The sequence below is a fragment of the Stegastes partitus genome, unplaced genomic scaffold, assembly GCF_000690725.1.
Source record: "Stegastes partitus isolate 25-593 unplaced genomic scaffold, Stegastes_partitus-1.0.2 Scaffold1371, whole genome shotgun sequence".
Taxonomy (NCBI): Eukaryota; Metazoa; Chordata; class Actinopteri; family Pomacentridae; genus Stegastes; species Stegastes partitus.
The window spans coordinates 124,543-145,973 of record NW_007579102.1 but is presented as its reverse complement, the minus strand read 5'-3'; the positions used below and the strand labels follow the sequence as shown (position 1 = coordinate 145,973).

Genomic DNA, 21,431 nt, shown 5'->3' with positions numbered 1-21,431 from the left:
TGTGTGTGTCTGTGTGTTACTGTGTGTGTGTCTGTGTGTGTGTGTGTTGCTGTGTGTGTGTCTGTGTGTTGCTGTGTGTGTGTGTGTCTGTGTGTGTGTTGCGTACCTCATCTTGTGTGCTTCATCACAGCTGGCCTGAACATGCTGCAGAGCCTGAAGAATCGGAGTCTGAGTGAAGACTGACAGAGAAACAGTTTGAACCATTTAATAGAGTTCATGTGAAGTTGTGAGACCATCATAGACACACTCTGTGGACTGTTTCTATGCTGCAGCAGTTACTGCTGGATGTCGTTGAACCTACAGTTGTTCTTAGTGTTGCTCAGACTCAGTCTCAGGTTGTCCATGTGTTCCAGGATCTGTTCCAGAGTCAACTGAGCCAGTTTGCTGCTCGAACTGCGGAGACTGAAGACAAACAGAGAGTTAGTATAGAGCAGTGTTTCTCAATGTGAGGAAAAGGTCGGTCTACGTGGAACTAATGTGCTGAACTATTGTTCTAACGTGGCCCTGACTATAAACAAACTGTAACCGTCTCCTGTGAAGGGTTCATTCTGCTCCCCTGGAGATTAACTGTCAGTAGATGCACAGAAAGGACGAGTATTTGACCGGGACAAAAAAGAAAACAGGCGAACAGGAAGCAAACAAGATACAATCTCAAGACAAAAAGTCAAGAAAATATGACGCAGCTTATGTCGCTCTTGGCTTCACAGTGAATGTGGTGGGAGATGAGGACAGTGTTTTATGTCCACAGACAGGATGAGACCAAACCAACTAGAAGACACACGGAGACGTTACATCACCCTAACCCGTCACGTCAAGAAGCCACTCGACTTGTTTCAGAGAAAACCTGATGAATACCGTAAGCAGGAACATCACATGGTAAAGGCTGCATCAGTCAACAGCAAAGCACAAACAGCGTCATACGAGGTCGCAGAAACCACATGCAACAGCTGAGGATCTCATATTGCCCGCTGCTCTTGATATGGTGTCAACGAATGATGAAACAACCGCTACAAAATTGAAGGCTATCCCCCCATCTAATGACACAGTTGCAAGATGTATAGGCGACATTTCAGATGAAGAATAGCTTACAGAGGCCCTGACAGACAAACGTTTTGCATTACAAGTGGACAAAGCTACTGACAGTAATAAAGACTGTTTATTTGTTGTGCTAGCTTTCCCACTCCGAGTCACTGAGTGAAGATTTGCTGTTTTGCAAGTACTTCAAAGGCAGAGCGTCAGCTGATGAGCTCTTCACCATTCTTCACAGCTACCTGACAGAACATGGACTGAAATGGGACAACCATGTTGGCTTTTGCTCAGATGGTGCACAGACCATGGCAGGTCACTCATCCAGAGGGTCTCGCCAAATGCACAATGGCCATACTGCGTCATTCATAGAGAAGCATTAGCATCGAGGCAGCTTAGCAATGAGCTACATGAGGTTGTGACTGAAGTTATTGGTGTGGTCAGGTTAATTAACATCCGTGCCCTGATAGCACGCCTGTCCTCTGCCCTTTGTGAGGAGATGGGAGCTGAACATCCTGCTGTGCTGCTTCACAGCAAGGCAAGGTGGCTCTCATGAGAGAAGTTATCACAAGTCTTTAAACTCAGAGAGTAGACTCGGGTGTTTCAGCATGTGACAGCATGCATGAAGCCGCAAGCAAGTTCAGTGATGGTACTGGTACTATTACAATATTTATACTATTTGTGCTCTACATACATTTTATTTATGGTGTGTGTGTTACTGACTAACTGGAATAGATTGTTGTAAAGCTAAATTTTGTTGTGTTTAATATGCAATTAATTACAAATAAAGTATCTATCTATTTATCTGCAGCACCAGCCAATTTCAGCTCTGCTGAAGAAGACCAACTCATTGAGATGAGCTTTGACCACCCTGAGGCTGAGGTGTAAAGCTCAGAGGCTGAGTGCATTCTGATTGGTGTGCAGAGGGAGCATCTGCTCATAGGGCAGAGGGCTGTGGGCATCCTTCTTCCCTTCGCCACATCCTATCTCTGTGAGATTGGCATTTCAGCTGTTACTTCACTGAAAACAACGTACAGATCCAAGCCCAACATTATGCATGACCTCAAGGTATCAAGCCTGCAACTCCATTTGGAAAAAGTGTGCAGCGCAAAACAGGCTCCCTGCAGCCTAATGGCGCGACACGAGTCACACTTTGGATTGTTCATCTTGTTCTTTGGCCAAATATCTGCACTTTCCTCATTTTTTTGCACTAATTGCAAAGTTATTACGCAATTTCACAACATTTTTAGACATTTAGACAGTCTGAGCGTATTCAACTATACTGTTGTGTCTTATGTTCTGTTCTTATGTGTTATGGTTCTCTTTCCTGTTTTTGAAAGAAGACACAGATTTATGGATTATTGTTATTTTTCTTGATCAATGAGCATGTTGTTAAGTTGTTGTTTGTTTGCTGATGATATTTATTTAATTTCCATAAATCTGAGCTTGGCTCAGGGCTGCAAGGCAGTGCAGCTGGTAGCACCGTGGCCTCACAGCTAGAAGGTCTCTGGTTGGCGTCCCGGTGAGGACACCCAGGATCTTCCTGCGTGGAGTCTCCATGTTCTCCCCGTGCAGCGTGGGTTCTCTCCGGGTTCTCCGGCTTCCTCCCACAGTCCAGAAACATGCTGAGGTTAATTGGTGATTGTAAATTGTCCGTAGGTGTGAATGTGAGTGTGCTTGGTTGTCTGTCTCTAAGTGTAGCCCTGTGATAGACTGGTTACCTGTCCAGGTGAACCTGCCTTCACCCTGAGTCAGCTGGGATAGGCTCCAGCCCCCCACCACCTACCCTCTGGTGTCCTCTATCTGTCTGTCCTCACCTCTGTCTCTTGCGTGGCTGGTTATTGTTCTTGATCAGCTGGGCCTTGATATGTTCTCCAAGCGTGTCGTCATATTTTGACGCCCAGTGTCTCAGGATGCTGGTGGTGAACTGGTCCTCTGGGTGGCAGGGACGGCTGAGGACCATCTTCACCATCTCCTCACTGGGCCTGGACAGACAGACAGACAGACAGACAGACAGACAGACAGACAGACAGACAGACAGACAAGAAGACATTAGAGGGACCCTCAGACCTGCAGTGTGCATTAGAGACAGTGTGTATCAGTAACAGTGTATGTGCAGTTTTGTCCTACTTTTCTCTGCGGAGCTGCAGCAGGAGACACGATAAGGCTTCAGGGTGTTCTGCAACACAAAGACACACAGGGGGCTGACAACAGACTCCACAACAGAGCTTTCTTCCTTAGTGGGGGTGGTGGTTTGTTGTTGCTACCTTTGTATTTGAGGTGCTGCAGGATGGGGATGATGGTCTCCAGCGGGATGCTGTGGGCCAGAAACAGCTGCCAGGTGCTGTACTGTTCGAAGGTCTCCCAGTCCAGAGACTGAACTGTGGACAGAAGAGACGGACGTGAGGACAGAGCAGAGACAACCAGCAGGACGTGTTCTGTGGTGGGAGTTCATACTGAGGATGTTGAGAACCGAGTCCTTCCGGAACATCACCAGGTTCCCCATCATCACGTGACACATCAGCTCCTGCAACTGCACACACAGATCACATGCTGTTACTAGACAGGTGAGACAGAGGCTCTACCCACACTGGACAGGTGACAAACTTAAACACGTTGATCAGAGCAGCGTGTTTACCTGCGTAGAGTCGATGACGGCGACAATCATGTTGAGCAGTTCGCCACTTCGCAACGTCTCATCTGGAAACTGAACAGAGACATTCTGGTCAGGTGTCACCTTCAACAGGTGACATCAGGATCAGGAGTGTCAGGGTTCGCGTGCGGTACAGGTGTGTACCTCAGAGTAGATGGAGGGTGTGAGGTAGCAGAGCAGCCTGACGTCGTCCTCCTGACACGCCTTCATGTCCATCATCAGACAGGTGTGCAGGTCACCGAGTGCCGTTGCCTGAGCAAACGACTCGTACAGCATCATTTTCCCATTGGCTGCTTTACTGTGGACACACACACACACACACACACACACATCGGGTTAAATCTGCTGTCAGAATGTGTCTGCCGCTTTGACATCACATCTGCCTCACCTGGCCTTCAGGTAGTACAGCAGGTGGTAACCAATCTTGGGCTGCTTCTGATAAAGTTCAGCCAACATGTCGAGCAGCACAGAGAAGCCGCTGTTGTCCTCCTGCATGGTGACCAGGTTCCTGAAGACCAAACAGACGGGCTTACAGACCGACTCCTCCAGAGACCTGAGGACAGACAGATGAGTCATACAGGTGGGTCAGAGAGACACAGGTGAGACATACAGGTGAGTCAGGCACAGACAAGTGAGCCTTACTCCTCTGTGATCTCCTCTGGTAGAACATCTCCTCTAAAATGATCTTTGAAGAGTTCAGCCAGACAGGAAGCCAGAGCCGACATCTGCTCTGTGTCAAAGTCCTCCTGCAGCACCGAGGAACAAAACATAACAGATTAAAACACAGCAGAACACAACAGAACACAGCGGAACATGTGATGTTATTTGTTGCATTTGAAACTCCAGAACACATGTGTGTCATGTGACGTTCTTCTGATCATGTCGCTGTTGCTCACATTTCTGATCAAGGTATTGATTAGTTCTAAGCAGCACTATGAGGAGTGGCTGTGGTGATGACTGACAGCTGCTCTGTTCAGTCACTGTGTGGCCGGTCGTGTACTGTAGTAAACTTTACTGATGTTCTACAGGACGGAGAAGAAAGAAGGCTCACCTCCAGGATCAAGTCGACGATCTCCTGCATCACTTCACACTGAGTCTCCGTGTCACTGAGGAGACGACACATCACCAGACAGTAAACACCTGGTGGACAGGTGAATGACCTCACTGTGACCTGAACATCTGAGCACCTAAAGGATGACTGAGGGTCTCACCTGGTCTTCTGAATCTGCTGCACCTTCTCTTTCATCGTGTCGTCTAATTGGTCCAGCCAAGGTGTGATGTCAGCAGGCTCCTCCATCACCGCCTCTTTGATTGGATGGAACCTGAACTCCCTCTTCTTTCCTGCACAGTGATTGGTCAACAGGCAGTGTGATGGAACACGCTGACTTTTAATGAATGAACAGGTTCAACTGCAGCTCACCTGTAGTTCTAAACAACACAGTTTGTCTTTTAACTGGACTCACCCGGGTTTATCTAGATCAGATAGTTTACTCCAAACTGGCCAAATTTAGTTTTGTTTAACGGTTTAAAGTGAACCAGACCAAAATGGTTTATTCCAGTTTGAACTGGTTTATTCTCATCAACCTGGTTTATTAATAGTATGAACTGGTTGACTGGTTGTCTCTTGTTGTCACCTTTGTTGTTGACTTCCTCCTCGTCGTCGCTGAATGTGGCTTCTGTGGTGTCATAGCAACCATCCTCCTTGTCCAACACATGGTTGTCCATCTCCATGGAAACGGCTTCCTCCATCTTGACTGCAGGATACGGAGACATTTGAACATACCAGTTGCTTTTGTTTGTTTCTACCAATCTGAGTGTGTGTGTCTGTCAGGAGTTGTGTTACCTTCAGTGGGGGGGGATGGTGGGCTGCAGAATTCGGGGAATCTCTCTCTGAGCATCGATCGAAGCTCTCGGTCTAACTTTGGATTGTCAAAGAGTGGAGCGAGGTGACTGAGGGACAGGTGAGTCAGATCAATAATCAGAAATGCTCAGTGATCAAGAACTGATGGTCAGAAATATTAGGGATCAATGACTGATAAAAACTGTTATCAGTGTTTCTTACGCCAGCACCCTCTTCTCCATAATGAAGGTGAGCGAGTTGAAGACGCCTTGACGGACCTGAGACTCCAACGGAGGGAAGAAGTGAGGGATGATCTGAGGGGTCAAGGAGAGGAGGCAAGGAGAGGCGAGAACGATAGGAAGGAAAGGAGGCAGGGAGAAGATGAAAGGTATTTCAGATGAGCTGTGTTGTTTTGAAAACAGTGTCAGTGTGCGTTTTGTGTTGTTTCTGTTGATGGGGTGTGTATTATGTAGTGCAGTTTGCGTGGCGTCGGTGTGTTACCCTGCACATGAAGTCCAGCAGCGTGGCCGTGATGGCAGGATGAGGTTTCATGGAGTGATGCATCACCAGGATGGCTGGTTCTGAAACACAAACAGGTGAGGGTCATCTGTAGCACACCTGTCTGACATCATCTCTGACACGCTGTCCCTTCAGTCCTTGTAGGGACAACATTGCTCACTTTGAGACAAAAGTCTTTCTGAATGTTCAGGTCCTGACACGGGCCACGGTCCTCACAGAGACAGATTCATGTGTGTGTGTTACCTATGTTCATGATGCTGTCCTTCTCAGGGTTGAAGAACAGCCAATCATAGAAGAGTGCCAGCTTGGCGTTGGAGGCAGCCACGTTTGACTGCAAAATCACGCACACCAACTAATTATTAGTTATTCATTTTAAATGATGCAATGACAGCGTGTGGCCCCGCCCCCTTACCGTGCAGGTGGTGAGCAGCCAGCCAATGATAGCCCAGCGGGGCAGGATGTCAGAGCTTAGCACCTCATTGGATGGATGGACCACTCCGCAAATGTAACGAATGAGATCGCAGCGCAGCGACTGGCTCTCCGCTGTGGACAAGTACTGTCTCTGAAACCAGTCCTGATACCGCTTCTGCTGCCCAAAACGCACCTGAGGAAAGATAGACATACAGTCAGAGACACCTGAGTCATAGGTAGGCACAGGGATCACAGGTGAGTCTTACCCTGGAGGTCATGAACAGCAGCTTTGTCTCCATGTCCGGTGTGAGTCGACAGGCCAGAAACTTCCTCGAGGTCCGAGCTGTGAGCAGCTGCAGGACACCTGGAACACGGAACCAACAGGTAAAAACGTCACAGAAACTTGATGTGAAACATGGAGAAGTAGTTGATGACACTGATAATCACTGTGTCCATCAAGTATGGATCGCTGATCATAACAGTGTAGCAGTGAACTGAGGATTGTGGGTAGTGTAGTGTACCAGTGAACTGAGGACTGAGGACTTGTGGGTTGTGCAGCAGGTCTTTCCATAGCAGCTCCATCTCTGGGATGCGAGCGACATTTTGAAGAAGACGAACTAGATCTCTGCCGATGATCAAGCACTCCATGAACTGCAGATGCAGAAGGAGGCGGAGTTATCAGAGTCACCACTAGGTGATAAACACAGCACATACACCCGCATGCCTCCTCACCTTCTCTCTCAGCATGCTGATGCAGAAGTCCACTTCTTTCTGCCGCAGAGGCAGCAGGTTCGGTGCTCCGTGGTCAACGATGAGGCGGAGGTAGGTGTAGACTGACATGGCGATCAGCATCCCGCTCTTCAGCACCCAGTCCCTGCAGAGACAAACACTCAGCTCAGCTTCACTTAGAGGCAGCAGAAATTAAATGCTTCTTTGTGCCCCTCTGCTGTTTCTGTTTCAGGCCAAATGTCTGGTTAGTCCATGCTATAGTTTCTCCAACATTTTAAGGATAAACGTACTTCTGCTCCAGCAGGATGTCCAGGACGCTCTCGGCCAGCCACAGGTTCTTGGTTGAAATGTCTCCACCTGTGGACGGAGGACAGTGACGTCACACTGAGACACAGCAGTGATAATGTGTTACAGGTAGAAGTCACCTGAGAGTCTCACCTGCAATCTGTTTCAGCAGCGTCATGATGACACCGTCAGCTCCCATCACTCCGCTCTTCACCAGTTCTCTGACCAGCCACACTAGCTGCACACACAACACATCATTAACAACCTGCACAGGTGTCATCCAGGGGAGGACAGATACTAGGGTCCCCCTGTCCCCACCTGTCCTCTCAGGGACAAACCCAGTGTTACTGCCAAACCATCAAAGACAGGCGCCTGTAAACGTAGCACTGAGTGATAAAGGTGAAGTTTATCATGTGTCTTACTGTGTGTACACCTTTATATGTTGTACCTGTATGTACACCTGTATATGTTCTACCTGTATGAGCCTGTACAGTTTCCACCTGTGTACATACCTGTGTTCTGGGGACATCCTGCAGCTTGAGGAACTTCTCCATCAGGATCTGGTTGATCTTTACCAGGACGATGTTCATCCCGTCTCTGTTGACCAGCGTCAGGTCTCTGTAACACTGTGGCCACACACAGTGATGTCACAGCGGCGTCACAATGATGTCAGACATTACTGATGATGTGTCGGTAACTCACCCTCTGAGCCTGGGTCGGTTCAGTGAGGACCAGAGTGAACAGACCCAGACACACCTCCTCATGCTGCTGCTGACCTTTACACACCTGCAGGACAGGTAAACACAAAAGTATTCAGCATCTGGCTGTGCGTAAACTATGGCACTGAAGTAATACCAGCAGTATTAGCAGTAAATATAGTATTTGTTGTAGTATTTTGCGACACTGGAACCACAAAGTTTGTTTCCATCTGTTAGATCTATAGATATCTTCATGTTCAGAATGTGTCGGTGCTGCATGTTGCAGCTAAACAAGAATCCCCACAGAAACACACTGATTCCATGTTAGGAGCTTTAGCTGAAGAGCTCAGGGTCTTTCACTGAACAGTTGTAGTTCAATAGTTGGATTCATCATGACACATGGAGGTTTCTTCTTTGTAGCAATAGTTTTCCTCCTCAGCTGGCAGCAGAAACACCACAAGTTTGCAAAGTAACCTCTTTCAAGTCATCCTGCTGGACATTCTCAGAGTCTTCTCCTCCTTTTGATGCAGCTCCTCGTCTGAGACTCTTCCAATAAAAACAGTTGATCACCGAACGGAAATAACTTCCTGTTTTGACATCCAATCAGGTGGTCCATCACACTGGGCAGCTGAGTCACATGTAGACAGACTGAGGAGTCGATCAATATGCAGGTGATTGACCAGCAGGTAGGTTATGTCATGTGACACATCATGTGATCTGCGACTGCATGAGAATGTGGGACAGCAGCATATCCCACTCTGTGTGTGTGTTGTGTAGAAGTTGTGTGTGTTTCTTACGTTGGCAGTCAGTGCATCATTGGCTTCTCTCTCTGACAGCCCATTGGTCAACGCCTGGACGATCCCAACACAACGCTCCAATCTCTGCGCACAAACACAGCAACAGATATAAACACAATGACAGCCATCAAAAACACACCATCAACATAACAGTAAACAAATGAATAAACACAACAACACAAAAACACAAACCGTGATTGATTAGCTACATGAGCTAACAGCCAGCAGACTGAAACAGATGAAACGACATTGATAACCTTAAACTTTCTTGATCAGGATCAACTGTCACCGTCTCACAACTTCTGACATGTGAAATATGGCGCATGCGCCTCTGTCACTTTTTGGTCTCATCCCTGTGTTTACGTAGAGTTAGCATGCTAGGCTAACCGTCCTGTAGCTGTGGGAGTTTACGTCTCCGCCGCAGCGTTTTTCAGAGCTCAAAGACGGTGAACACACACTGCCGCGGCCTCACACGGAAGTCCACGGCTCCAGCACCGTGTCCACAAACCGACCACACTGACCTGCGCTCCGCTAACGCTAATAGCCGCTGCTAGCTGTGCTAAGTAGCCTGCTAGCTGCCTGGTTCGGTCCTCTCTTTGTACCCTCCGCTGCTAACTGCTCATAAACCCGCTCAGTCCCGGTTCATCCCAGGTTGTCCCTGCTCCCCGGCCAGCCAACCCGTTTCAGCCTACCTCCTCTAATTCGTCTTTGGCGTCCAGCGGGGTGGACACCAGGAGCCGGCCCTGTGGCTTCGCTTTCGCCGGTGCAGGCTCCATCTGCTCCCGCCGCACCTCGCCGGGCCCCGCGGAGCTGTAAAGGGCTGGGACTCCCGGCTCGGTGTCGGGGCTTCTCGGCGCTTGTGTCGGTGTAACTGAGACTCCGGAGCCTCGGTCAGGCTCGGGGCCTGGCTGTGAGACGCTTCGGGTGGTTAATGAGTGTTTTGGGAACTTGTTGAGGGGCAGCGGAGACTCTGGTCCCGCTCCGTGACACCGTCCAACCGCAGTATAACGGACATCCGTACCCAGCGAACGGAGGAACGGGGAGACGCCGCACCGCCTGCTGACCAATCACTGCACTCACAGCTCTGAGTGACAGCAGCGTGGGCCAATGGCAGGAGAGGAAACCTGAAGCCAATCCGCAGCCTGCAGAGCCGACGACCAGCGGCGTGGAAACGACTTTACCCTGTTTACAAAGTACTGATCCAAATACTGCAGTACTAATGGAATACTACTGCAATACTATAGCAGCACAAATAATACATAAATTCTGCAATAGTAAGAAAATAGAAATAGTTCAGTACTGCAGAATTAAGCATCACTGTCCTGCATAACATACAGCTGCTGCTGATACTTTACCTACATGTTAGTTACTATTAAATGTACTTTTACTGTAGTACAGAGCTCATTTTACTGTCTCGGTGTAGATCAGACATTTTAATACCTTTATTAAGTTATTAATAAATCATCTTCATATAATATGATATAATATTAATGCATCACTGATAAATGTGTTTTTAATAACAGTAATTGATCAGATTTATATAGCACTTTTCTAGGCTAGGTCTACTCAAAGACGCTTTACACTGTCAGTTATTCATTCAAACACATTCATCCTGGTGGTGGTAGCTACGGTTGTAGCCTCAGCTGCCGCGGGGCAGACAGACAGAGGCCTGGCTGCCATCCTGCCCTCCGACCACCACCTCAACAATCCATCCATACACATCCACACTAGGCAGGCGGTGAAGTGTTCTGGCCAAGGACACAGCAGCCAAGGACACAGGATGCAGGGCGGAATCGAACCGCCGACCTTCTGGTCATTATAACCAACTCACACCTACCGCCTGAGCCACAACCACACAAATCTTTGTGTTCATCTCTGTGTTTGCTGCATGTATTCAGAAAAATGAAATCACTGAAGTAACAAACACACTTTATTTCTGTATTTACACAACTTTTTTTTCTGGTAAGTGACTTTACAGTGAAACATTCATCTGTCAGTTTGTTTTTGGTGAAACAAGTTCAGTCAGTGTAGCGGCACTTTAAATGATGTCACAGGTGACGTCCAATCAGAGGGAAGGCAGGCCTCCATCAGTCCTCCATCAGTTACTGTTGCTCTCTCCCAGTAGCCAGTACGTCCTCATGCGTCCTTTTCCCTTCACCTCGATCTCTCCTCTAAGCTGCAGCTGGAAGCAGCTGCACTCCTGCAGAACCTGACGAGTCGCCTCTGACACATGAATTTTTAGAGCTGTAGAGACACAGCATCACACATCACAAAAGGATGAACAGTGTTTACCGTGCTGCTCTCAGAAGGCTGCAGTGTTTACTGTAGGTGTTACAGTGTGTTCTGCAGCTGTTGGCAATTTGCTGATGCAGTGTTGGCTGAGGTTCTGTTTGGTTCTTGACATGGATCCAGACTGTTGTTCTGGACATAGTGTGAAGGTTCTTACCCTCGCCGGTGGACTCCATGCGTGACGCTGTGTTGACTGTGTCTCCAAAAAGACAGTACCTGGGCATCTTCAATCCAACCACACCAGCACACACTGGACCTGCACACCAACACACAACACTGTCAGTCTAGGTTAGTAGTATCCAGTAGTACCGCAATTCAATTCAATTCAATTCAATTCCATTTTATTTGTGTCATCACATATGGCTTAACATAGTCAGGTATAGACCTCACAACCCAACAATCCAAAGCAGCCTTTGGACTCCCTCTGAGCAAGCAGTTGGCAACGGTGGGAACTAAAGGAAGCAAAAAAACCCCAAGGGAGGGGGAAAAAACCTCTGGCAGAACCAGGCTCAGGGAAGGAGGCCATCTGCCTCTACCAGTGGGGTGAGAGTGGGGATGAGGGGGGTGGGGATAGCAGGATAGCAGATGGAGAGCAGCAATAGAACGGAACAATAAATATGAACTGCAGAATACTGCAGTTTTCTGTAGTACCACAGTGTACTGTAGTAATGCAGGGCTTTCCAGTACTGAAGTGTTTTGTAGGAGTTGCAGCACAGACATGCTTTGTTGTAGTTGTAGTCCTGCAGTGGTTTGTAGTACCCATGGTACTGAATGGTTTTGTAGTAGCAGTAATACTGTAGTGTTTTGTAACACTCATAGTTTTGTAGTGCTTTGTAGTACTAATCCTACTGTAGTGTTATGGTACTTGTAGTACTGCAGTGTTTTGTGGTACCACTGTGGATGCCGATGCGCAGCCACAGCTGCTGTTCAGCTCGGTGTCGGATTCTAAAGCTCTTGACGGCATCTAGCAGTGCGAGCGACATTCGGGCAACTTCCCGACCGTGGAGCTTCCCATTCCTCACTGGCAGGCCAGACACCACCATGTAGGCGTCGCCAATCGTCTCCACCTGAAGGGGGCAGCACACACAAACTGTTACCTGATGCACACCTGCTGCAAGAGCACAATTAGCCTAGCTTAGCACAGAGACTGGTTGCAGGGGGAAAGGTTTAGCCTAGCTTAGTACAAAGACTGACTGCAGGGAGAAAGTGTTAGCCTAGCTTAGCACAGAGGGCACAGCATGAGCAATAAAGGAATTTTTTACCTTGTAAACATCGAAGTTGTCAATGATGGCGTCGAAGCAGGTGTAGAGGTCGTTTAACAAGGTCACAACCTGCAGGTCAGAAGCGCAGCTCAGATGAATGTCTTCACCTTACTGTGTTGTTAAGCGCTGTGAGATGACATATGTTGTGAACTGTGCTATATAAATAAAATTGAATTGAACTGAATATCTGAAACTTTACTGGAAAGATTTACTGTCTTCTAATATGTTCTAACGACCAGCATTTGTGTTCTACTGAATTATACCTACCAGCATCTGTGTTTAACCCCAAACTGCAACTGTGTTCCTCTGAGTTCTAATAGCCCGTATCTATGTTCAACTCAGTTCTGTCGTTCAGTATCTGTGTTCTATTTCAGGGGTTCTCAACTGGTGGGTTGTGACCCAAAAGTGGGTTTGTTTGAAGTTCATTTTAAGTTTGTGTTGATGTTGGGATGCAAGATGCCAAAGCGCAAACATGACCCGGACTATTTAAAGTGTGGATTTTCATACTAGGACTGGACCCGAATAGCCGCCTATTGGTTCACTGTGCTGGAATCAGGATATCAGCTTTGATCTCCAAATATCTGATCAGGAGTAGAGCATGTGGCCAACTGTCTCATTAACTTCAACAAATGACCTGATAAGGCCAAAACTTTATTTTTGAGTAGTTTTGATATTTATTTTAATCGCTTTTGTACAGGCAGTGGTCATGGTCCTCCTTAGATTCTTATTAATTTGCTCAAAATGGAGTGAAAATATGTTGTTTTGTGGCTTTATTTATTTTGTGCAGTTTTGTACATGCAGTGGTCATGGTCCAGTTACTACGCATGGTTAAATGCTCTGAAATGCATGTTGCACAGGAAAATATATTGAACACTGAATTCTAAAAAAAAATTGGGTCATGACTTAATGACCACAGGAACATGTGAGTCCCAGGGTGAGACCAGTTGAGAAGCCCTGTTCTATTTTATTCTGCCGACCACCATCGGTATTCTTCAGAGTTCTAACAACCAGCATCTATGTTCTACCTAGTTCTACTGAACAGATTTCCCATTTGAAAGCAGAAGCTAAAGTTAATTTTGACGTGTCTGGTGAACAGAAAATGTGTTGCAGTAAGAACTCACACCATTAGATGGCAGTCTGGTTTCAGGTTCTGACCTACATGTGTTCTGATGTGAATCTACAGTGTTCTCAATTCTACTGGGTTCTACTGACCTGCAGTGGCGTGCTCTCAGCAGACAGTGCGGTGAAGCCAACAATGTCGCTGAAGTAGATGGTGACAGAATCGAAAGCTTCGGCCTGAACCGTCTCACCTCGTTTCAGCTGCTCCGCTACAGAACTGACACAAACAGAACCAAGACAGTACTGCAAACTGTACTGCTCTATAGCACCTGATGTAGTATTGCAGGGTAGTTACTATGTTAGTATCTGGTAGAGCTGTACATGTACTACTGCAGTACTCACTGTGGTAGTATCTGGTACAACAGAGCCTCAGCCTTGCGTTTCTCCTCATGATAAGCTTGAGTTCGTTCCTCCACCAGCTCCTCCAGGTTGTTGGCGTACTGCTCCATCCGAGACAGAAGGTTGTCCAGGATGTTAGAACCATAACCTCTGAGGACAGACACACAGACAGACAGAAGGTGGTAAAGAGAGATGTCCTACAGAAGGTTCTGGTCATACAGGGGCCCCTGTACCTGCACTGGCCCCTCACCTGTGCTGCTTCCTCAGCAGGATCTTGACGGTGTTAAAGTCCGGTCTCTCGCTCGGCTCTTCACTCCAGCAGCGCTGCATCAGGACACCAAGCTCCTCACTGTGACTGTGGACACAAAGGGACGGACGAAGAGGAGGGACACCACCCTGAGACACCGCCTGGACTATCTCTGAGGGAGAGACAGAGAGACGGAGGGCAGGGTGTTGTTAATGTCATGATCAGAGGTGGACCTGTCTGGTGGGGGCGCAGTCTGCAAATGACCTTTAATTTTAAATCAGAAATTAGAATATGAGTAACACCAGACACAACTATTTAAAGGAATGTACATGTTCTACCTCTGGAGGATGTTCTAATCATAATCTATCCATCCATTATCTATACACCGCTTAATCCTCATTAGGGTCGCGGGAGGGCTGGAGCCTATCCCAGCTGACTCAGGGTGAAGGCAGGGGACACCCTGGACAGGTCGCCAGTCTATCGCAGGGCCACACTTAGAGACAGACAACCAAGCACACTCACATTCACACCTACGGACAATTTACAATCACCAATTAACCTCAACATGTTTTTGGACCTTGTGGGAGGAAGCCGGAGAACCCAGAGAGAACCCACGCTGCACGGGGAGAACATGGAGACTCCACGCAGGAAGATTCCGGCAACCTTCTTGCTGCGAGGCAACAGTGCTACCAACTGCGCCACCTTGCAGCCCTAATCATAATCTAATTTAACATTATTCAGTCTGACCAGAACTAAAAGACCATTCATCAAACTCTCATCGGTATTTACAGGATCTGTACAAACTGTTCAGGGCTCCAGACAAACTCTGTCACTGGTAGCACCAGTACGACCCACTTCCTCATTGTGTCCCACCTCCCACCTGGTCAAAGGCAGAACGTATGACTGGCTGAACATGTTCTTATCGATTGATGATTTCCTGACGCTCCCTGAACGCCCCGCACAGCAGGCTGGTAGCTGCTGTAGGTGGCTGTGGTTCTCTGACAGGTGTGTGACCAGAAATGACTTTAAACATATTAAACCAGGGCGGGTGGCCCAGGCCCAGGTCCAGGTCCAGGTCCAGGTCCAGGTCCAGGTCCAGGTCCAAGGGCTATAATCCCCGAAGCAGCGGCCGCGGTTTGATTCCAGCCAGCGGCTCATTTGCTGCATTTCATTCCCCCACGTTTCTCTATCTTCACTGTCAACTATCATGGAAGGTGGAAAAGCCCAAAAAATATCTTTAAAAACAAAATAATATTAATAAACTGGGCGTTCTCATGTCAGATGTGTCTGAGGTTAAACCCAGCCTCATGTATTCTACACACGTACTTTTCTATGAGCGGAAAAACGCTCCGTTGTCACGAGACAACCTCATTTTTAAGCGTAAATCCTGCTGGACACCGAAGCTCAAAAAGTCCTACTTTCCCCCTCTGAGGTCCACACAGCAGCTTCCTGTGGCGGTGACAGCCACTAATTCAGCTTCTATCGGTTCACACACTCCAAAAAAAAGTCACAAATGCAGTCTGGAGCTATTTGCACAAAAACTCAGCTCTTCTCTCTTTCTGCTCAGCAAACTTCTCTGTTACATTTCGGTTGAAGTCAGTCATCTCAGTGAGCAGCCTCTGGTCCACTGACAGCAGGCCGAGCATGAAGCCAGCAGTCAGCAGCTGGTGTCTGGTAGCAGAGCGACGGGCCGCGTGACAGCATCACAAAGCCCAGTCTAAGAACGTCAAGGCTAAATTAATTGGCTTACAGCAAAAGTGGGCGGGTCCAGGATGCACCGAGCTGCGCCCCGTGAGGAAGTCTGCAGCTGCCAATCAGAGCCCGGGCCGAGGTCACATGATCACGAGAAGGTTTTGAGCTACATACACACTGAAGTGTCCGCGGCCCGCATCCAGGAAGTGTAGAATCAGTGAACACGCAGTAAAGACTGATATCACATCTGTTCATAATACAAATACTGTTAACATGGCAAAAGAATATGAAAGTTATTATTAATGTTATTGTTGTTTTGTTACAATTAATTCATGCTGAATATTGTGTTTGAGAGCTTTCATGGGGTCATCAGTAGTGGGGCGGCGCCCTGCTGGGATCAGCTGAGAGGCTTCAGTCTGCAGGATTTTGTTCTCAGTGTTTCTGTAAAGTTAAAGCTGTTATTCTGACAGAAGCTGTTCACAGCTCTATTCTTTGTCTGTTTTTTTTTTCAAAGATTTATTTTCCGCCTTTATTGATAGTGAAAGTGAAAGATAGAAAGAGAAACGTGGGGGAATGAAATGCAGCAAATGAGCCGCTGGGTGGAACCGAACCCGGGCCGCTGCTTTGGGGATTATAGCCCCTGTATATGGGTCGCCTGCCCGACCCGCTGAGCTGTCCAGGCGCCTTCTTTGTCTGTTTTTATTCACATCTTTACAGTTTGTGCTCACCCCACAGTAATCAGATAACTTCTGATTACTTCGGATTACTCCCCAACCAGGCAAGGCAGGTGGCCACCTTTCCTGAGCCTGGTTCTGTCAGAGGTCCCTCCCCCTTGGGGGGTTTGGTTCCTTCCCACCGTTGCCAACCGCTTGCTCAGAGGAAGTCCAAAGGCTGCTTTGGATTGTTGGATTCTCTGTTTAAGGTCTAAGATCTGTACCTGGCGATGTTCAGCGCTGTTGTAAACTGCCCTGTACAAATAAAATAAAATTAACTGAATTTCTAACAGCAGAGTGTTGTCTCTGACACCAGATTACAAACTACCAGTTCAGATTTCATAGATTAAATTCAGTCTCCACAGCAGGAGCTCAGTGAAACTAAACTAAGAGTCCATCTTTCATTCCTGAGCTGCTCTGGTTCCTTCAGTCTTCATCTGCTGACAGACTCAGTCCTCCTCAGCATGGAGGAGACCAGAGTCCACTAGGTTCTGCTCACATGTTCTGATGGAGGAGACCAGAGTCCACTAGGTTCTGCTCACATGTTCTGATGGAGGAGACCAGAGTCCACTAAGTTCACTCTGTTTCCTTCAGCTGCTCTTTGCTGGAGGGTTGTGCTGCTCTACCTTTCTCTGGAAAACACCTCAGAGGGGTTAAGGGGCCACCTGAAGAAGACATGAGCCAGAATGTTCCATGCGTTGGTTCTGTTGTGGCGGTGGAAGCAACAAACATCTGGTTTGCTTCCTCTGGTAGGCGAGTGTCAGCAATGAATCAGTGATGTTTTAATGTGTGTGTGCTGACGTCCAGCTGTCACACAGGAATGCAAATAATCAACACAGAAAACCGATCCCAATTCAGGTTCAGGTTCAGGTTCAGGTTCAGGTGTGACTGATGACTGACCTTTGGGGCTGAGGGACTGAGAGTCCAGGTAGAAAACTCCTCTGAGCAGAGCCACCTCCTGCAGAATCACCCCGAAGCTGTAGACGTCCCCCCGCTGAGTCCCACAGAGGGGAGGACAGTCTGTCCTCAGCAGCTCTGGAGCTGTCCACAGCTTCCCTGATCACCAATAATCGATATATCAATTACAGACGGACCACTGATCATTTTATGCACACATCGTGTATATGTGGGTTTGTGTGTCTGTGTGTCGTACGTGCGTAGTAGGCGTGTGTGTCTTCAGGACAGCTGCTCGTCCTCAGACTCTGCAGTCCGTAGTCTGTGATTTTAAGGACAAAGCGACTGTCCACCACGCAGTTGGACGACTTCAGATTGCCATGGGAGACGATGACGCTGTTGTGGATAAATGCCATCCCCTGGAGACAAACAAAAAACCAAACAATGAAGTAAACAAACAGGTCACACAGGACAAAAAGCACAGAGACAGCCAGTTGACTCCCTGCTGCTGTATGTTGTTTGTTTGTTTGTTTGTTTGTTTGTAGGGGCATAACTGATGCAGTGGATGTAAACAGAACAATAACAGACAAAATAGAAACAGAATAAAATAAACTAAATGTGAAACAAGGCCTGCAAGGTGTCTCGGTGGTTAGCACCGTTAGCGCCTCACAGCTAGAAGGTCGCCGGTTGGCGTCCCGGTGAGGACACCCGGGATCTTCCTGCGTGGAGTCTCCATGTTCTCCCCGTGCAGCGTGGGTTCTCTCCGGGTTCTCCGGCTTCCTCCCACAGTCCAGAAACATGCTGAGGTTAATTGGTGATTGTAAATTGTCCGTAGGTGTGAATGTGAGTGTGCTTGGTTGTCTGTCTCTAAGTGTAGCCCTGTGATAGACTGGTTACCTGTCCAGGTGAACCTGCCTTCACCCTGAGTCAGCTGGGATAGACTCTAGCCCCCCATGACCCTGGTGAGGGTTAAGGTGTAGAGATGATGGATGGATGGAAAACTGAATAGACATGAGAGGCTCTGTCCACACAACCTAATTGACAGGTCATTTCCTCTGGTGCTCTGCCAATTACCTTGACGATGTCATTAATGAGAGAGTATCTGAACATCCAATCCAGTGTAATGCTGTCACTCTCCATCAAGTCCTGGAGGACAAAGACAAATAGTGTTGGACATTTCTACACCGTGAGGACTTGTGTTGTCTCTGCTCTCAGCCTTGTCTTTATGGAAACACTGTCCTCTCAGGACAAACTGTGAGAAGCAGTTTGTTAAACAGTCTTCAGCCCACGTCCACCTACAGCTGCATCATGTCTCCACATGTTGCTAAGTTACTGTGCTGGCATGTTGCTAGGTTACCACGATGGCAGGTTGCTAGGTGACTGTGCTGACAGATAACTATAACTGAGAGGTGGAGGACTGAAGCTGCAGCTGACAGTGGAACATACTGGTCACACTGGGACACTGGTGGGTTCATATAGGTTTTACTGGGAGACTGTTGGATGCATATGTGTTTATACAGCTGGTAGAGGGCTGACAGAGGGTATTGATTATTGATATAGATGTTGTTGATCACTGATAGAAGTTATTAACAATTACTGATAGAGGGAATTGATCACTGATAGAAGATATACTTTGTGGACAGGTGCAGAGCTGGGCGTACCTGAAGGCTGCCTCTAGGACAGTATTCAGTGATGATGCACATGTTGGGTGGGTCCAGGCAGGCGCCGATGAAGCGCGTCAGGTGTTCATTCTGAACATCTCGCATCTGCAGAAACACAGAAGCTGCTGGTTCAAATCCCACCAAAACCACCAACAACACAAAATCAGATACAGCAGGCAGCAAGGGGGTGGGTCGGTTTGTCGGTCAGTACGTAGATAGTTAGGTGGACATGTGGTAGTTAGTATGTCATTCAGTGAGTAGTTCGGTAGGTAGACCGGTTGGTTAGTAGATCATTTAGTGGATAGTCAGGTAGTGAGCTGACTCAGTTCGTAGGTTGAGCAGTGGGTAGATAGGTTAGCATGTTGGGCGGTTTGGTAAGTGAGTTGGTCAGCAGGTATTTAGTTTTGTAGGTTGCTCAGGAAGAGTTCTCGAGGATGTTCTTACATGCTTCAGTTCAAACAGAACCTTCCGAGTCAGTTCGATGCGTTTCTTGTTGATGTACTTGATGGCTGCCAGGTTTCCCTGCAGGAGAGAAACCAGCGTCATGACTCTGCATTATCATTGGGACAGCATCATGTCATCAGTGTCAGCTGTCAGACCTTGTAGTATCCAGTCTTGGTGTAGATCTGGAAGTTTCCCTCCATGGTCATCAGTGAGCCGTAGTTGGATCCTTTCTGCAGAGAAACTCGTCAGCTAGTGAAAATGAAGGTTCCTCACAGATCCATGCAGTCATGGAAAAGGAACATCAAACACTCCAGAATCATACAGGTGCATTGAGCCAAACCAACTGATAAATCTTTAACTGTTGGCTAAAGAGATTCTAGGAGGCACATTTACCAGAAATGATCTGATTTTATATTCCTATATTTAATAGTAAGCAACTTGTAGTTTAACACCACAGTACTGTGATTAACGGGTTCAACTGAAGGAGACACTGAAACACTGTTCACTGTTCATCTGCAGGAAAACATTTGACATTAACCCTCTGAAACACAGCAGCGGTTTCTGGCTGTTGTTTACTTCTGTCTCATGTTTCTCTGCAACATAAAGTCCTGCAGCTCAGTGGAACCAGAACACGAAGGAGAGAGAACTCAGAGACATCTTCAGTCACTATGACACCGTTAGAATGACAGAAGACATAAAGAAGAAACAAATCTTTGATTATTTATTTTACAAAAAAAAAAAAACTGGAACCATCACGTCCGACATTTTTCCAGATGTTAAACCCTGGAGCTCATGTTGTCTCCTCATCCTGCAGATGTTGAACAATCGCCATGTTCCAGACTCTCCAGACTTTTCTTCTCTGCTCTGATCATCACATGCAGAAAGATGTTCCACCACCAAGATGTTCCACCATCAGTAGAAAGATGTTCCACCATCAAATGTAGAAAGATGTTCCACCATCAGATGTAGAAAGATGTTCCACCATCAGATGTAGAAAGATGTTCCTCCATCAGCTGTAGAAAGATGTTCCACCATCACCTGTAGAAAGATGTTCCACCATCATGTAGAAAGATGTTCCTCCATCAGCTGTAGAAAGATGTTCCACCATCAGATGTAGAAAGATGTTCCTCCCTCAAATGTAGAAAGATGTTCCACCATCATATGTAGAAAGATGTTCCACCATCAGATGTAGAAAGATGTTCCACCATCATATGTAGAAAGATGTTCCACCATCAGATGTAGAAAGATGTTCCACCATCAGATGTAGAAAGATGTTCCACCATCGGCTGTAGAAAGATGTTCCACCATGTTGCATGTATCTCCAACAACTGGCTCCTCTGTTCACTGTTTCTGAGCCATGCTGTCTGTTTATTGGTCATATCCATGTCATAGTCAGTCATGGAGAATCAGATGGAACCAGGTTTTGGTTTTCAAAGAATCTCATTCGTGCAAACAGTTTATTTTTGGAGACCCTTCAAATGTGATATGTTGAATAAAATGATTATGAGGAAATATTGTGGTTTTAAGCTGAGATTTGAACTGAAATCTCTTGCTTGGAAGTGCTGGAAGTTCTCCTTCTGCTTGGACAACCACTCCTGCTTCTCTTTCTTGGGTGTTGACTGGTTTTCATTCAATTCCTCCCGGTACCGAAGAAGTCTCCCATCACCAGCCTAAATGATTATCGTCCTGTGGCCCTCACTCCGGTAATCATGAAGTGCTTTGAGAGCCTGGTCCTCCAGCACATCAAGGACTATCTCCCGCCGGACCTGGACCCCTACCAGTTTGCATATCGTGCAAACAGATCCACTGAGGA

The 21,431-nt window shown here is 47.3% G+C and overlaps 2 protein-coding genes across 2 annotated transcripts in view; both read right to left on the bottom strand.

Annotated features, from left to right (window-relative positions):
• ints3 (integrator complex subunit 3) overlaps positions 1 to 9,958 on the bottom strand; it is an 11,434-nt gene extending 1,476 nt beyond the window's left edge. The window contains exons 1-27 of the mRNA XM_008299021.1: positions 9,651 to 9,958; positions 8,959 to 9,042; positions 8,166 to 8,249; positions 7,976 to 8,089; positions 7,617 to 7,701; positions 7,469 to 7,535; positions 7,182 to 7,323; positions 6,971 to 7,100; positions 6,716 to 6,813; positions 6,451 to 6,642; positions 6,282 to 6,369; positions 6,021 to 6,100; positions 5,742 to 5,833; positions 5,523 to 5,629; positions 5,314 to 5,433; positions 4,891 to 5,020; positions 4,731 to 4,785; positions 4,322 to 4,425; positions 4,068 to 4,232; positions 3,824 to 3,977; positions 3,665 to 3,733; positions 3,484 to 3,559; positions 3,294 to 3,407; positions 3,157 to 3,205; positions 2,844 to 3,011; positions 302 to 402; positions 107 to 179 (exon numbers count right to left, since the gene is read on the bottom strand). Coding sequence (XP_008297243.1) covers positions 107 to 179; positions 302 to 402; positions 2,844 to 3,011; positions 3,157 to 3,205; positions 3,294 to 3,407; positions 3,484 to 3,559; positions 3,665 to 3,733; positions 3,824 to 3,977; positions 4,068 to 4,232; positions 4,322 to 4,425; positions 4,731 to 4,785; positions 4,891 to 5,020; positions 5,314 to 5,433; positions 5,523 to 5,629; positions 5,742 to 5,833; positions 6,021 to 6,100; positions 6,282 to 6,369; positions 6,451 to 6,642; positions 6,716 to 6,813; positions 6,971 to 7,100; positions 7,182 to 7,323; positions 7,469 to 7,535; positions 7,617 to 7,701; positions 7,976 to 8,089; positions 8,166 to 8,249; positions 8,959 to 9,042; positions 9,651 to 9,734 — 2,825 coding nt within the window. The 5' untranslated portion in view covers positions 9,735 to 9,958. The remainder of the gene's footprint in view (positions 1 to 106; positions 180 to 301; positions 403 to 2,843; positions 3,012 to 3,156; positions 3,206 to 3,293; positions 3,408 to 3,483; positions 3,560 to 3,664; positions 3,734 to 3,823; positions 3,978 to 4,067; positions 4,233 to 4,321; positions 4,426 to 4,730; positions 4,786 to 4,890; positions 5,021 to 5,313; positions 5,434 to 5,522; positions 5,630 to 5,741; positions 5,834 to 6,020; positions 6,101 to 6,281; positions 6,370 to 6,450; positions 6,643 to 6,715; positions 6,814 to 6,970; positions 7,101 to 7,181; positions 7,324 to 7,468; positions 7,536 to 7,616; positions 7,702 to 7,975; positions 8,090 to 8,165; positions 8,250 to 8,958; positions 9,043 to 9,650) is intronic.
• Positions 9,959 to 10,895: 937 nt separating this feature from the next.
• Positions 10,896 to 21,431, bottom strand: part of npr1a (natriuretic peptide receptor 1a) — a 30,170-nt gene continuing 19,634 nt past the window's right edge. Inside the window, exons 10-22 of the mRNA XM_008299020.1 lie at positions 19,774 to 19,848; positions 19,619 to 19,696; positions 19,175 to 19,279; positions 18,588 to 18,659; positions 17,773 to 17,932; positions 17,520 to 17,675; positions 14,218 to 14,386; positions 13,971 to 14,117; positions 13,722 to 13,845; positions 12,510 to 12,578; positions 12,140 to 12,314; positions 11,405 to 11,503; positions 10,896 to 11,202 (exon numbers count right to left, since the gene is read on the bottom strand). Of these exons, the coding sequence (XP_008297242.1) occupies positions 11,057 to 11,202; positions 11,405 to 11,503; positions 12,140 to 12,314; positions 12,510 to 12,578; positions 13,722 to 13,845; positions 13,971 to 14,117; positions 14,218 to 14,386; positions 17,520 to 17,675; positions 17,773 to 17,932; positions 18,588 to 18,659; positions 19,175 to 19,279; positions 19,619 to 19,696; positions 19,774 to 19,848 (1,575 nt within the window). The 3' untranslated portion in view covers positions 10,896 to 11,056. The remainder of the gene's footprint in view (positions 11,203 to 11,404; positions 11,504 to 12,139; positions 12,315 to 12,509; positions 12,579 to 13,721; positions 13,846 to 13,970; positions 14,118 to 14,217; positions 14,387 to 17,519; positions 17,676 to 17,772; positions 17,933 to 18,587; positions 18,660 to 19,174; positions 19,280 to 19,618; positions 19,697 to 19,773; positions 19,849 to 21,431) is intronic.